This window comes from Lissotriton helveticus, chromosome 5_1 (genome assembly GCF_964261635.1).
Source record: "Lissotriton helveticus chromosome 5_1, aLisHel1.1, whole genome shotgun sequence".
Lineage (NCBI taxonomy): Eukaryota > Metazoa > Chordata > Amphibia > Caudata > Salamandridae > Lissotriton > Lissotriton helveticus.
In genome coordinates this window covers 1,158,119,162-1,158,133,099 of record NC_136065.1, presented here as the reverse complement: position 1 = coordinate 1,158,133,099, position 13,938 = coordinate 1,158,119,162, and the positions used below count along the sequence as shown (strand labels likewise).

Below are 13,938 nucleotides of genomic sequence, written 5' to 3'. Positions count from 1 at the left end.
TTGGATAGCCGCCTGTTATGTTTGACGAAGTCATCTGTAAAATTTTTCCTTGACCGGAACTATTATGATGGTAGGTCCTGTCAATGTATAGAGATGTCTTATGAGCTGGAGGACATCTCTAATTTTTACAGGTGAAGTAAAGGCAGTGAGGCAGACATACAGTCCTCCGCCAGTCTATCTGTCTTTACTTGGTCCGTCAAACCCTAAGTTAACAATTAGAATAATTGGCACATCTCAAGTAGTACCCCTCGTTTTTATTCACCATGTTCTTGAAATTAAGGCAATGGGAGATGAAATAAATGACAAAAAAGAGAGCCGGCTACAAGATAGGCTTGAAACTTAGAGTGTGACCTACGTGGAGTGAAAGCCGGAGAAACCGAGGAAAAAGAAAAGGAAAAAATATGAAATGATAGAAAGATTGGGTACAGACATGTTACATGCGTTTGTGTATTGATATATGTGTGTGTTGGTTCATAAAGAATAGATTTTTTATTTATTTTGTCAGCTATTTTTTTGGACAAGTGTATTTATCCAGAATGATAAAATGGAGGATAAAAGGCATATCTGGTAGGGAGAGAAAACTGTTGTAAATAACAACTGCACTTGTAAAGCTATTAAAACTGCCGTTTTTCTACTTTTTCAGGTGAGTCCTTACTCAGCATATTTGCATGATGCTGTGATACTTTACGCCATGTCAATAAAAGAGCTGCTAAAAGGTGGAAAATATATCCACGATGGAAAGAGTCTTGTCAACCAGCTCAGAGGCTACAACAAAACCAGATTCTATGGTAAGCATCTTGTTAGATCAAAGATCACAACCTTAGAGAGACTAAGTGACCGCAGTGCACCTACAGCAGCATCGTTTGTCTTTTTATTTATCGCACTGGCTCAATATAGCCCGTTAAGTAACAGAGGAGATAATTAGAGTGCTTTAGAAATCTCCAGAATAAATCAACAGATATATCACCAGTCATGCTAACCTGTAACCTTGCTAGAGCATTAAGTGAAATGATAAATGGTTTCACAAACTTTTTAGAAAATGTAGTTTATATCTGTAGGTCACAGGCACATAAAGATATGCAGGTCAGTGGTTTTTGTGGGGGCTGGGACAAAAAAATTCAAGCGGGCCCATCCATAGCATGTGCACCTGTTTCTAAGTGAAATAAAATATCCTTGAGGGAAGGAGAAAATATGGCTCCATCAATTGCAAAAAGTGATCCCAAATTGCAAAGTGACTTTTCGCGAATGGACTACTATTCTGTGAACTGACCTACGTACAAATAGTGCTGCCGCAACAAACGATGGACGTAATTCTAATGAATCAAACATTCACCCCTGGTCATGAAATCTGGGCTAAATCCATCGTTCTTTTGCTTACCACTCCACCCCAGTTTGGACCCAGCCATATGCAAATCAGTTTTGATCCTGCTCCTCATGGGAAGAGTCCAGCCCGAACTGTCAAACAAGGCCCTCCCTGGACCAGAAACAAGCATCCTGGGACTGGTTTTGGTGTAATACCCTTCAGCAGCCAGGTAAGCTTAAATCCTGTGGCACAGCGAGCAAGGGACCCATGTCTGGGCATACCCATCCCACTTCTACAGCTACAAGAGGAGAAGGAGGAGAAGTCACAGATTTATGGGGAGACCCCTAATTTCCATCACTATGCTCCAAGCCTACATTCTAACAATAAATCAACTGGATATGGTGATCATCCTTCTTCGAACTTTTATTGTGGGTCACCGGAACCTAGTATTGACAAGGGGACAGGCTTGACACCCAATACCCTGGGAAACTACATGCTGCACTTCATTCCTTGTTGCTCTATTGGCAAATCTTCTTGTACTCTACCAGTAAATTTCTGGCCATTGTCAGGTAATCCTGCTCCAATTACCTACTCTTCAGTTCGTAATCTTGGATTTTATATATTCAGAGGTCTCTATTTCTCTCTCCTATCAGGTACACTGATTGGTTATCCACTAGTTTTTCTCTAATGCGAATACTTGCCAAAAGTCTGTCTGCCTTTTATCTTTTGTCAGTCACATCCTGTGGTAGTTCAATTTTACATTTTCAGCCAGCTAGATTATTGTAATCCACTATTTATGGGTGCCCCAGATTTTCTCCTCAGAAACATCTACTCCTTTCAAGCTGCAGTAGCCAGACTAGCCATGTCCCCCCTCGCTATTCCTTTTCCTCTGATGCCCTGGATTCCTTAGACTGGCTACTGGTGCCTAAAAGGGTTATGTTTAACCCCTCTATTTCATTCACAAACCCATACTTCAATTTGGACCATGATTCTTATAGGTGAAATTCAAGAGGTACTCCCAAATCAATTGTTATGCTCTGCCAATGCCCACCTGCTCACAAGTTTAAGAGGGCACGTGGTGGCAAACAAACCTTCTCTGTACAGTATACACAGCTGTGGAACGCTCATCCCTCTTCTCTTTGATGAGGAAGAGGCACACGTGAGAAAGGGCTTACGTCATTTATATGAAGATATATGAGTGGCACTACATTTGAATGCATTCACCATTACTATTTTCAGTAAAATGGCCATAGATTTGAAGATAGGAAGAAGCCCTCAGATTTTTGCCGTAACTGTTTACTGGCTGTAGATCTGTTAACCAGTGGAACAGTGATTGCGCTCCCCCTTTCAACATAATGTATTTGGTATACACCTGATTGGCATATTTAACTTCACTATAAGTCCCTATTATATGGTACCAAGGGTGCCTAGGTCCACGAAGTTAAATGCCACCAGGGTACCTATTGTGCTATCCACTACAGTAGCAGTGTAAACATGGTTTCAGTCCTACGAGTGTAGCCTGACTGTAGCAGTGTAATCACTGCAATTCAACCTGTCAAAATCAACTTTTTTGACAGGTAAAACCTCCTTTGTAAATACTAAACAGTCAGTCCTATGTAGGCATTGCCGCATTGCCGCCCTTAACTCAGGCTGCATGGAATTTAAAAGTAGGACATGTAGAAGTTTAATGGTAGCATGTTCTTAAAGTGGCGAATAGTCAAAAGCTATTTTTAAGGTTGGTAGGCCTAGCTCTACTACATAGAAAACCAGAGTACAGAATAAAAATCCTAATTCTGTATCTCAGTAATGGGACTGCTTAGAAAACTAATTTAAACTATTCTAATAGTTATTAAAAATCCAATTCAATGGTGAGGTCTGATTTTACCCTGTTTGTAGTTCATGGAGGCTAAGCCACTGATTAGCATTAAATAGTAGTGAAGGAGGTGTGAAATGCCTCCCTAGAGGAAACAATAGGCTGACCTGAACGGGAAAGACAACTTCTCTGAGCTTCACTGAAAATGAAGGAAGGGGCCTGAGGGCAATCATTTTGACATTACAGTGTCTAATCTAGGGGTGGGCAGAACTCGTGGAGTTTTACTCTGTGAAATGCTGCAGAGTTACATAAAAACTCAGTGAGATTCAATGGATTTATGCCCACCCCTAAAATGACTGACTCACCCTTGCATCCCCACAGAAGTATTGTGGTGTATCCGTGTGAACTGTGTCCTCCTAATTGATGGAAAGTTGGCCACCCTACTCTCTGGCCATCCACATCTGGAAGTGATCTGCATATCTTGGCCCCAGTGCTCCAGCTACCATTCGGGCGCACACTGAGAACTCCACAGTGCCCCCAAAGTGACATCCTCTCTGAAGGCCCCAAGTCCGCTCTTGCTTCTTGAATCCCATATCTCGTTCTAGATGGAGCTGCCACATCGGAGAACACACTCCGAGTCTGTCAGGAAAGCACAGAGAGGGGGACGCCCCCGCTCGCCCCACAGATGAAAATGTTAGTATAAATGGCGGTAAGGACCTCCATCAGGGCGCAGCAGAGATCTCGCTAGCCCCCCTTGCCCAATGCTCAGAGACTACCTGTCAGGAAGCTGCAAGTTGTACAGTAGCCTGCACATTGGTTAGGCTGTGCCGGCCGAGCAGTACTCCACAGGTGCAGTGGCATGGGTAGGTGGAGTATGGAAACAGTGTGGACAGACTGGATGGACTAGACAGTGAATCCATAGGAGGGCAGCTGAAGGCCGGTGATGTTGACCCTCAAATCTGGAACAACACTGTCATCCTATGAATGCTTTGCAAAATTGCTACAAAACTGTGTTGCTTAAAAAACTGAATAATTTGTGAAGGATACATAGAGTGGGCGGTAAACTCCACCACGCTGCGGAAAGCAGAGTTTCTGCCGAACTCTGTGTTCGAATGAGCAAACTCCGTTGACGAAGTTGAGTTTACCGCCCAGCTCTAGTCAAATGCTGTTGGGTTAATATATAACACTTTGGGGCACACTTGAAAGGCAGAAAACAAGATACTAACACAATTCTTGTGCATCCACTATCTCTTTGCTGGAAAATTCTACTTTGTTCTACCAGTCTGTCTGTCTCTGAGACTTACATATATCACTTGGGACACATATAGGAAACAGGATGTATGTCAAAACAATTCTTGTGCATTTACTGTATGGTTGCTGGAAATACTACTTGTGTTTTATCATTTTGTGCATACAGTGGCTGCTTCAAGCTGAATTTTAGTGTTAGTTGTGGAAGGACACTAGCGGCAGGGGCTCCTCCGCTAAGGCGGGGGTGCGCTGTCCCATTGCTTCGACTGCAAGCTGAATACAAAAACAAAATGATAATAATGCTTTTTTATTATCACTTTTATTTTTGTATTCAGCTTGCAGTTGAAGTGGCTGGGCTCCCCTTGTCGCTGGGAGGAGGATTGGTGGCTGCACATAAAGTGCGCATGGCGGTTTGGCCGGCCATCTTGGGCTGGCCAAACCATTATGCACACTTTGCGTGGTCTCCAACTAGGCTGCATTACAGTCTGGCTGGAGAACATGCACAGCCTTCCAGCCCCGGTCTGAGCGCCAAACAATAGCACTCAGACCAATCACAACGCTGCTGTAAGGCAGCCTTGTTATCGGTCAGGGGTTCCTGGGAGGCTGTGTGCTTCGCTTCCTGGTTCCTGCTGCAGAGAGGATGGAGGAGAAGCGGCAGCCAGTGGTATTAGGTAAGTTTTATTTTATTATCCACGTACCCCTTTGGGTAACAGCCGCTACTGGACACTAGGATTACCATAGTACTCTCCACACACACACATCAACAGCCCACAGAACCCAACAAACCGAAGACGTTCACCATCTTGAAAATATCCACAGTGGGTAGACTGGGCCTCGAGAACATTTACCCCATTGGTTTGGGCATGGCTAAGAGTCATTCCCACTCACCAGCATGTGCCAGGCATAAATCTGACATCTCCAGGCATCCTCTTCAGAAAACTTCAGGACCTGAGGGGAAAAAAAGAAGTGAATTGGACTTGTTATCTGTTACCTGAGAGGAACCCTGAAGGACTGGACCTCCTCCCTCTTGTACCTAGGACAAAGAAGTTGAATTCAAGGGTCAATTAGCTGACCTCCTGGTCAAGCATCAGGGATTCAACAAAGTACACAATATCTATTTTGCAACTGCCCAGCTGATCTTTGGTAACAGGTCATGGCCTGGGCCCTGCTGTTGGCCCCTGCCTGACACCCTGTGAGTTTCTAAGTGCCTTTCCAGAGGTCTTGGGGGATTTAGAGGTGTATAGCTGTGTTGGAGTGGGACTTAAAAGACTAAAGCTAGAAGGTAAAATCTTTGACTAGGATGCACCTGGTGGATGTTTCAGGTTCATGCTCCATCACGGTCAGAGTCAAATTGTGCCTAGGTCTAGGTCCACAACAACCATTGCTAATATAGTACTAATATAGGAAAGAGGAGCACTCCGCTTGGTTGCTTACTGTTTTTAAAGAAATGTCTAAGAACTTACATTTGGCATGCTACAGAGACTGGCATGCTGTCTAATCATGCCTGGAAAACCTACTAACTCCATTCAAGTTTATAAACGTGGTCTCTGTACACAATATCCTGAGGGCTGCTGCTACTGATTCTTTGAAAGCAAAATATTTACATTCGTTCAACAATAAACAATGTAGTTGAATACTAAAAACAACTTGAAGTTCAAACACCAACTGACACTGGTGTGTATTTTAGAAACACAAATAACATTTATTCTGTTATAATCACAAAATGATGAAACATTCTTTTTTGGAAATACAATCCTTGTAGACGATCTTTCAGATGCCCGCCCAATGCATTTCGGGCCATAACCTTTGACCATCATTGGCATTGGAAAGTTGTGTTTTTTTTGGTCCTATTTCTAAGTAAAACTTTAAACATTCATAACTGCCGTTCCCCTTTTTGGATTTTTGTCATTTTTATGCATTTTGTTTGGTAGATTTTACTCTATTTTGCTAATTCTGTTTGGGATTTTTTGTTTTGCATTTCTACTTTATTACTGTTTTGATGCTGCGTAAATACTTTGCACGTTGCCCTAAGTTAAGCCTGTCTGCTTTGTTTCATGGATACAAAGGTGTTGAGTTAAGGCTATTTTAGTGGGTTTAAGGGTTAATCCTGACAAGTGCTTTGATTATTCACTGAAGTGGGTTCTCACCCACTCCAAATAATAACCCAATTTCTTACTTTTTTGATTTGCCCACAAACACTTTATTCTCTTGTACAATATATTGCAGTTCACACTAAACATCAGTTTGAAAATAATTATTATAATAACTCATCCTTTCCTCAAACCCTGCCCTAGGTCCCAACCTAGTTCAAACTATCACTATCCCCAGTAGCACCATGCTACCCCTTCCCATCACTACCTAACTCATCAGCAAAACTAAAACACTACCTCCATCTTCCCTATTGTACCTCCCACCCTAACCCAACTCTCCCTGTCCTCTGACAGCTCTTTCCAAATTACCTTCCCAAACCATCTAGAAAGCCAAAAGAAACCACATTATCGCAACGACTTAAGGGCACTTCCACAGAGTGAGCATCACTCTGCAGTCTTCTTGGCAAGGATCCTTCTAGCCTCGACATCTACAGTGTAGGAAATCGGTTTGTTGGTTGACTGTCAGGGTGAGGGACAAGCCAACCCTAAATTAATCTGTGCTCAACTCTCTGGTGACAAACAGCAACTTTCAGAATACCTGAGACCCCCCCACTAGAAGAGAACCAGAGAGACACAGTAGAGGTACAACGGATGATACCTGACAGTAGTCATGCTGGCTTCTGTGTCACTCAGAGCCTCCACCTTCTGCCTATTGATGGTGAGTGACCCACTGCCTATACTCTGAAGTATTGGAGGAGATGTTGGCTTTGAGCACCATCCCTTTGTCACTCAGGGACACTAGGGTAGCCCTACTAGTCCCCCAGCACTAACTGGGTGTTGGCACAGCTCTGTAAAACAGATGTTGAGCATGTTTTCCTTCAAAGGTAGTTTGTACAGCCCAGTATAATCACCCACTTTGCTAGCCCTCACCCAGGCCTTCAGTGCCTGATAGAAATGGGATTTCTGGTTGGCTAAGGCTTGCACCAAAGTCAGGCAGAAACCACCACTCTAGTCAGGGCAAGGAAGTTACACACCAAGATAACCCCTGCTCACCCCATTGGTAGCGTGACACGAGCAGTAAGGCTTATCCCGGAGGCAATGTGTAAAGTGGCTGCGCAACACACACACAGCAGCAACACACTAGGTACACAACAAAAAGGAACTCCACACAAGGTTATATATAAAAATAGCCTTTGTATTACCATAAACACATTAGATCATAATCACACAGGTACACTGTGCCAACTGCCACTGGGGAGTATTTACAGGGGATTATATACACAGGACAGGGCCACGTGGGCCACTGTCAGCACTTAGTAGAAATAGCACTTAGAACATAGAATACTTGTAGCATGAAATAACAATTGTAGGACACAACCAGTAACCACTAGTAAAAGGTAGGTACACACTACGCAATCCTAATCACCTTAAGCATAGATCACACAGGAAAACATAAACTCACTAGTATAAAATCTACTAGGCAAAACAACCTCCTAAGCATGAAAACACAGTTAGAGGTATCACAGGCATAAAGGCATTGCACATTACGCATAAATCACATTAGCAAGAACCATGTAATTACCAACATAACCACAATAGACAATTATCATCATAAACACAGTAGGCAATCACATTGTGCCAAAATCACATAGGATACTGACCCCAGGCCAACTGGCCTTCCACAGGGGCTCAAACGCCCTTTGTCTAACAGTGTCAGGTCAGGCTGCGCAGGCAGCCACAAGGAGAGTGTGCAAGAGTTTAGGGCCTAAACGTGGCAGCTGCCCACTACTTGCTGGGCAGCTGTAGAGTCCCAAAGAACATGTCCCCTAAAAATATGGAGAGCCTAAACAGTGCAGCTGCCCATTACTTGCTGGGCAGCTGGGAATCACTCAACAGGGGCAGGGGCTCTCACTGGCCCTCAGAACGGATTGCACCCAACGTTGGTGCCACACGGGGCTCTGAAGACAAATAAGGGCCTTGGAGCATTCTGGCTCCCGAAATCAACTGTGCCCCAGGAGCACCCTGGCTCCTTAAATAACCAATTATGGCCCCAGGACGTTGGAGTCCCACTCGGGGGTCTCGGTAAACAATGGCCCCCACTGGTGGAGCCTCTCAAGCTCTAAATAAAATGTTGCCCGCAATGTTGGAGCCACGGGGCTCTTGACACACCACAATGTGGCACTTGTCGTGGGAGCGGCCCTCTGCCATCTGGGGCCGCACGGGAAGTACGCTTCGACGGTGCCTCGCTCAAGCACCAACCCTTCCCCTAGACGGAGCCCGGACTCACCGGCTGCTATGGCAGGGACTCCTCGTCGTCCGGTCCGCAGGAGAGCTCCTGCTCCTCGGGGCTCTCCCTCCGCACTCCCCAGTTGCACTTCCGGGCTCTCCCTCGCTCTCGGGAGCCCCGGGGGAGAGACGCCAGCTTCCTCTGGTCGCGTTGGGTGGAGGCGGGGTGGACTCCTGTCCTCCGAGTGCACTTCCAACCGTGGCCACACAGGAGCGCGGGGTGGGCTCCCGTCCGCTTCCTGTTTTTGCGCAACTGCTTGCGGGTCGTCGCAGGAAGCGCGACGGCTCGTGGGAGCGGCTCACGGCGGCAAGCCGGGGTAGGCTCCCGACTCAAAAACCAAATACTTGGCGGGGTGGGCACCCGCTAGGGCAGGGGCGCAGCACAGAGTCCCTGGCGGGATGAGCACCCGCTAGGGCTACACTAATAAAAAGAAATACGGCAATAAGCGGGGTGGGCACCCGCGCCGATAATCCAAGGACGGGGGGGATCCCCACGCCGGGGAATCCCTTAGAAAAGGGATCGCCGCTCTAGCGGCGCACCGCACTATTTCTAGGGAGGTAAGACCAGCGCTTCCCAGGCGCCCAATTGCAAAAGTCCAGAGAAAAGAATGAAGGCAGGGGGGGCAAAGGCTGGGCCCAGGGACCAGCTCACAGGTCCCTCCAGCAGGGAGGCAATCCCAATGGCGGCTCCTCCTGGTGCCCAGCAGCAGCCGGCCCCCCTCTCAGGTCAGGAACAAGTGAGAACAATTTTACAAGGGGTCACAGCCCCTTTTTATACACATTTTTCCTTTGTCTTAGGCTGCAGGACAGGGGGAGAACCAGTTACAACTGGTTCTTGAGCACTTTGATGTGCTCAGCCCCTCTCCCCATTTACAGGGCAGGCTAGGGACATCATTCGCACCACAGGGGGCGGAGCCAGCATTGTGTAGGGAAGGCCCAGCCCTATTCAGGTCCCAGGTGTACTCCTCCCTCCCATCGACATGCAGATCTCTCCATTCACCACCGGGGCAGACCCATCCTGACTCCTGGAGCCAGGCACACCAGCCAGCTCCAGCCAATCACAAGACAGACAGTCAATTCACATTTACTACACAGACATGCCAACTTCTAGTAGTGGCACTTCCACATTAGGCACATTAAATCTGCGCACACCATCGCACAGCATTTAATCTCTCGAGTTCGCACATACCAAACTCGCCCCTGCACTCCCCACACATCAGGAACTACCATGGACACACATATCCCCCATGCATTCCCATGGGAGGGCAGGCCAATCTCACTACACGCACTCAGACTGCGCACGCACCTTACACTGGGACACAGTGTTAAAGTGCGCAGAAGGCAAAAACAACTAACACCAGGTCAAATATAAAAGCAAAAAGTTTAGGGGTGAACCTGCCAAAAGGGCCAAGTCCAACACAACCCCCTTCCAGCCAAAACGCAGGGCAGACCAATCACCACTGTGATGGGCTTCCCTGCTTGGGGCGATAGAACATGGACGCGGGCCCGTAACTGCAGGGACACCCTCCTGTTCTATGCCACGGTGAACCCATGTTGTTCCTTCTAAAAAAGCTGCCGGGAACATCTGGGCTACCCCACTGGTACACCCAGGCTGTCCGCTGCCCGGACCAGACCCTAGGCCACCCAGGTGCCACTGGTCCTTGCCTATTCTCAGAGTGGGGGGTAGTAACCCCTGGCACATAGTAGCCATTCTCCACTCTTCCTCTCCTCAGGGCAGTTCTAGACTGCCACTGATCTTCCAGCCTAGGGCCTGCACCCTCAGGCGTACCAAAAGTCACGGGTGAGGCTCTCCTCCCCCTACCTCTCCTTCTAGGGTTCCACCCTCTCCTCCTTTGAGAGGTACCCATAGAACACCACTCTCCCAACCTAGGGTTTAACCCCTCAGGTTGCACCGGGGTCAGTGGCGAGGACTTCCACCCTCTGCACCCCCTTCCAGAGTTCTGCACCCTCCCAACTGGAGCGGTACCCCTGGAAGATGAAAACGGTCAGGACACTGGTTATAGACGTCCTTCCCTCCAGGTCAGGAAGATCCAGAACCTGGCCTCCCAATCTTGGTTCTAAAACCTTTGGCGGAATACTTACCTGGCACTCCAGGACTTCTGGGGACTCACACACTATCACTCTGTGTGACCGTCTGTCTGGTGCAGGTCTCCCATCCCCTGTCCACCTGACAGTGCTCGAAGATGCCCCAGAACAGAATTGGTATCACCATGGTCACTCCACATGAACAGCCCAACTGGCTAGTCCCTGACCCACGGGTTCTTCCACTGGGGAACACATCCCCCATTCACTCCTCACTTCGGACTTCTGTGCCCTCTCAACGGGAGAGGCACTGCCAGACACTAGAACCATAGGAGCTCTGTTTACAGATGTTCCAGGTCCTCTAGACACCAGGAGATCCTCCTCAAATGGACTAACAGGACAGCCTAGGCCCCCAACCTGGTGTTCCCTGAAGGAACCATCCAGGTTCTGAGACTGGGTTTCGGGCATCTGGGCACCAGCAGTCCCACACTTACTCCTACTCCACTGAGACAGGATGTGAGCCCCTACACCCCACTCGCTATCCTGGGACCCAGCTGTGCTACTCTGAACCTCTTCCACCACTCTGGGCTGGACGATATCTGAACCACTACTTTTGGGATCACTCACCAATGCCTCTTCAGAACCTCTGGCACTTTCCCAGCGGTCTGCTTCACGTATAAATACCCCTAGATCAGAAAATCCACCCTCCAACAGGTGTTGGTGCAACCCTGGCAAACAACAACTGAGCAGGTGCTCTCTGATAACCAGATCGAACAGGTCGTCGAAATTAGGTTCCGTCTGAACCTCTAACCACTCAGCCAGTGCCTCATGACATTCATCCGCAAACCTCTCCCAAGACTGGTGAGACAGTTTCCTGCTATCCCCGAACTTCAACCTGTACTCCTCCTCTCGGGAACAAGGTACCATATATTGGGAACTGGGAATGGGACTTTCTGCACTGGACTCTATATCGCTGCTTCCACTGGATTCTACCCTCACTGGGGAACCCAGAAAATTACCACTGCGCTCAGGGGATAATCTACCCTCCAGAGCTAATTTCTCTCTGGTGAAGGCCCTCTCAGCCTCCTCCATCCTCTCCTGCGCTAAGACCCTCTCAGTCTCTAGCTTTTGCTTTTTAAGGCCCAACGTCTTAAGACTCAACTCCTGAGCCCATAATGCCTTTTTCTCCTCAAAGGCCAACTTCCTATTCTCCAACTCCAATTTTTGAGCTTCCATATACTCTTAGCTCTCCTTCTGGAGTTTCTCTAACGACAGCTGATGCTCCCTTTCTTCCCTCCTATCTACCCACTCCTCTGGGGACAGGGAAAGGGATGGGGCACTACCCCCAACACTGGACCCAGCAAGGGACTCCCTATCTATGGGGTCTTCACTATCTACTGGCGTCCATGCACTGTCATCTTCATTCTCCTCTTCAGACTCTTCAGGGCTCCCCTCAGACCCACCACCCTCATGGCGTGCGGCCCGGGCCCTCTCCTCCTCACTGCGCTCACGTTCCCATTCATACTTCTGCCACTGGATTAGGTTATCCCTAAGCTTGGACTGGGTGTCTGACCCATTCAGTGCTATGTCTCTCTCTTCACAGAACTCTACCAACTCATACACACTGTATCTAAACAGACCACAGAAATTAAAAGCAGACTACATTTTGGCAGGACCCTCAGGGACACGTGCAACACAGGGTACCTAACTGTCTGAGCTGAAGCAAGAGTACTCAATCTAAAAATGACATTCTTCGGAGAAACAATAAAACTCAAAAACAATAATCCCCAAACATGTGATTATCTAAATGCAGAGTTTGTAGTGCAACCAGTTGTCACTGTGGTATTGCGCAAACACAAGTCCAGATCCCTTCCGCTTAGACTTCCAGTGTTAGAAATGGGATTTCTGGTTGGCTAAGGCTTGTGCCAAAGCCAGGTAGAAACCACCACTCTAGTCAGGGCAAGGGAGTTACACGCCAAGATAACCCCTGCTCACCCCCTTGGTAGCGTGACACGAGCAGTAAGGCTTATCCCGGAGGCAATTTGAAAAGCGGTTGCGCAACACACACACACACAGCAGCAACACACTAGGTACACCACAAAAAGGAACTCCACACAAGGTTATATATAAAAATAGCCTTTGTATTACCACAAACACATTAGATCATAATCACACAGGTACACTGTGCCAACTGGCACTGGGCAGTATTTACAGGGGATTTGTAAAGATCCTCCAAAAGGTAAAAGTAGATTATAGGTTCTTTATTCAAGTAATAGGTTACACCTCAGCCTGCTTGTACCACCTTCTGAGCAGGCAACACAGTAACTGTTCCACTGAATCAAACATATACATTCCAAGCTCAAGCTTGGCAATCAGTGTTCCAGAACTCTGAAGTATGACAGGCAGAAACACACCTACAATGGCTGACAATATAAATAAAGCGAAACATACACACAATAGGTACAGAATATCACACATCTTCCTCTCAATAACTAAACGTAAAAAAAATATAAATAGCGTTATAAGTAAAAACTTAATTCTGATTAAAATTGTCAAGATATCTTGGCTTGACACATGTTCTCACACTTCTTTTAAGTACCATATCTTTTCCACCAATTTCTTTGTTACATTGTAAGCCATCATTAAGAGTAACGTCAGAAGACACATTAGGAAGTTTCGAAACTCTATTAAGGTTCCATACTCTATGGTCTTCTGTTCTTATGGCATTGTTGAACACTTTGATGACTCTCATGGGACGTAAGAACTTAGAACCCCCAGAAACAGACGTCTTACGAGGGCTGCGAATCTTAACCAAATCTCCAACCCAACAGTTTTTCTTACTGCTTTTCTTTTGTCAAAAATTCCTTTATTCATGCACATGTTCTTAATCTCTTTCTGGATCCGATCTTTGTCTTCATTCGAGCATACATAATCAGATAAACCTCTGGGTATCCAAGAAGGACACAACAAGGTGAAAGGTTTACGCTTACGAAACAGCTCAAAGGGTGTCCTTCCTGTCGAAGAATGAGGAGTTAATCTGTAATTTTTTACTTTATTATGAACTTCTACTTCCCAAGTGATATGATTAGAAAGAGCTCTCTGAATAGTCTCTTTGAGAACACTGTTGAACCTCTCAGCGATACCGTTAGTTTCTG

The 13,938-nt window shown here is 46.8% G+C and overlaps 1 protein-coding gene across 1 annotated transcript in view; it reads left to right on the top strand.

Moving 5' to 3' along the window:
• Positions 1–13,938, top strand: part of LOC144752600 (guanylate cyclase 2G-like) — a 518,353-nt gene that overhangs the window by 163,478 nt on the left and 340,937 nt on the right. Inside the window, exon 5 of the mRNA XM_078640483.1 lies at positions 644–788. Within this exon, the coding sequence (XP_078496609.1) occupies positions 644–788 (145 nt within the window). The remainder of the gene's footprint in view (positions 1–643; positions 789–13,938) is intronic.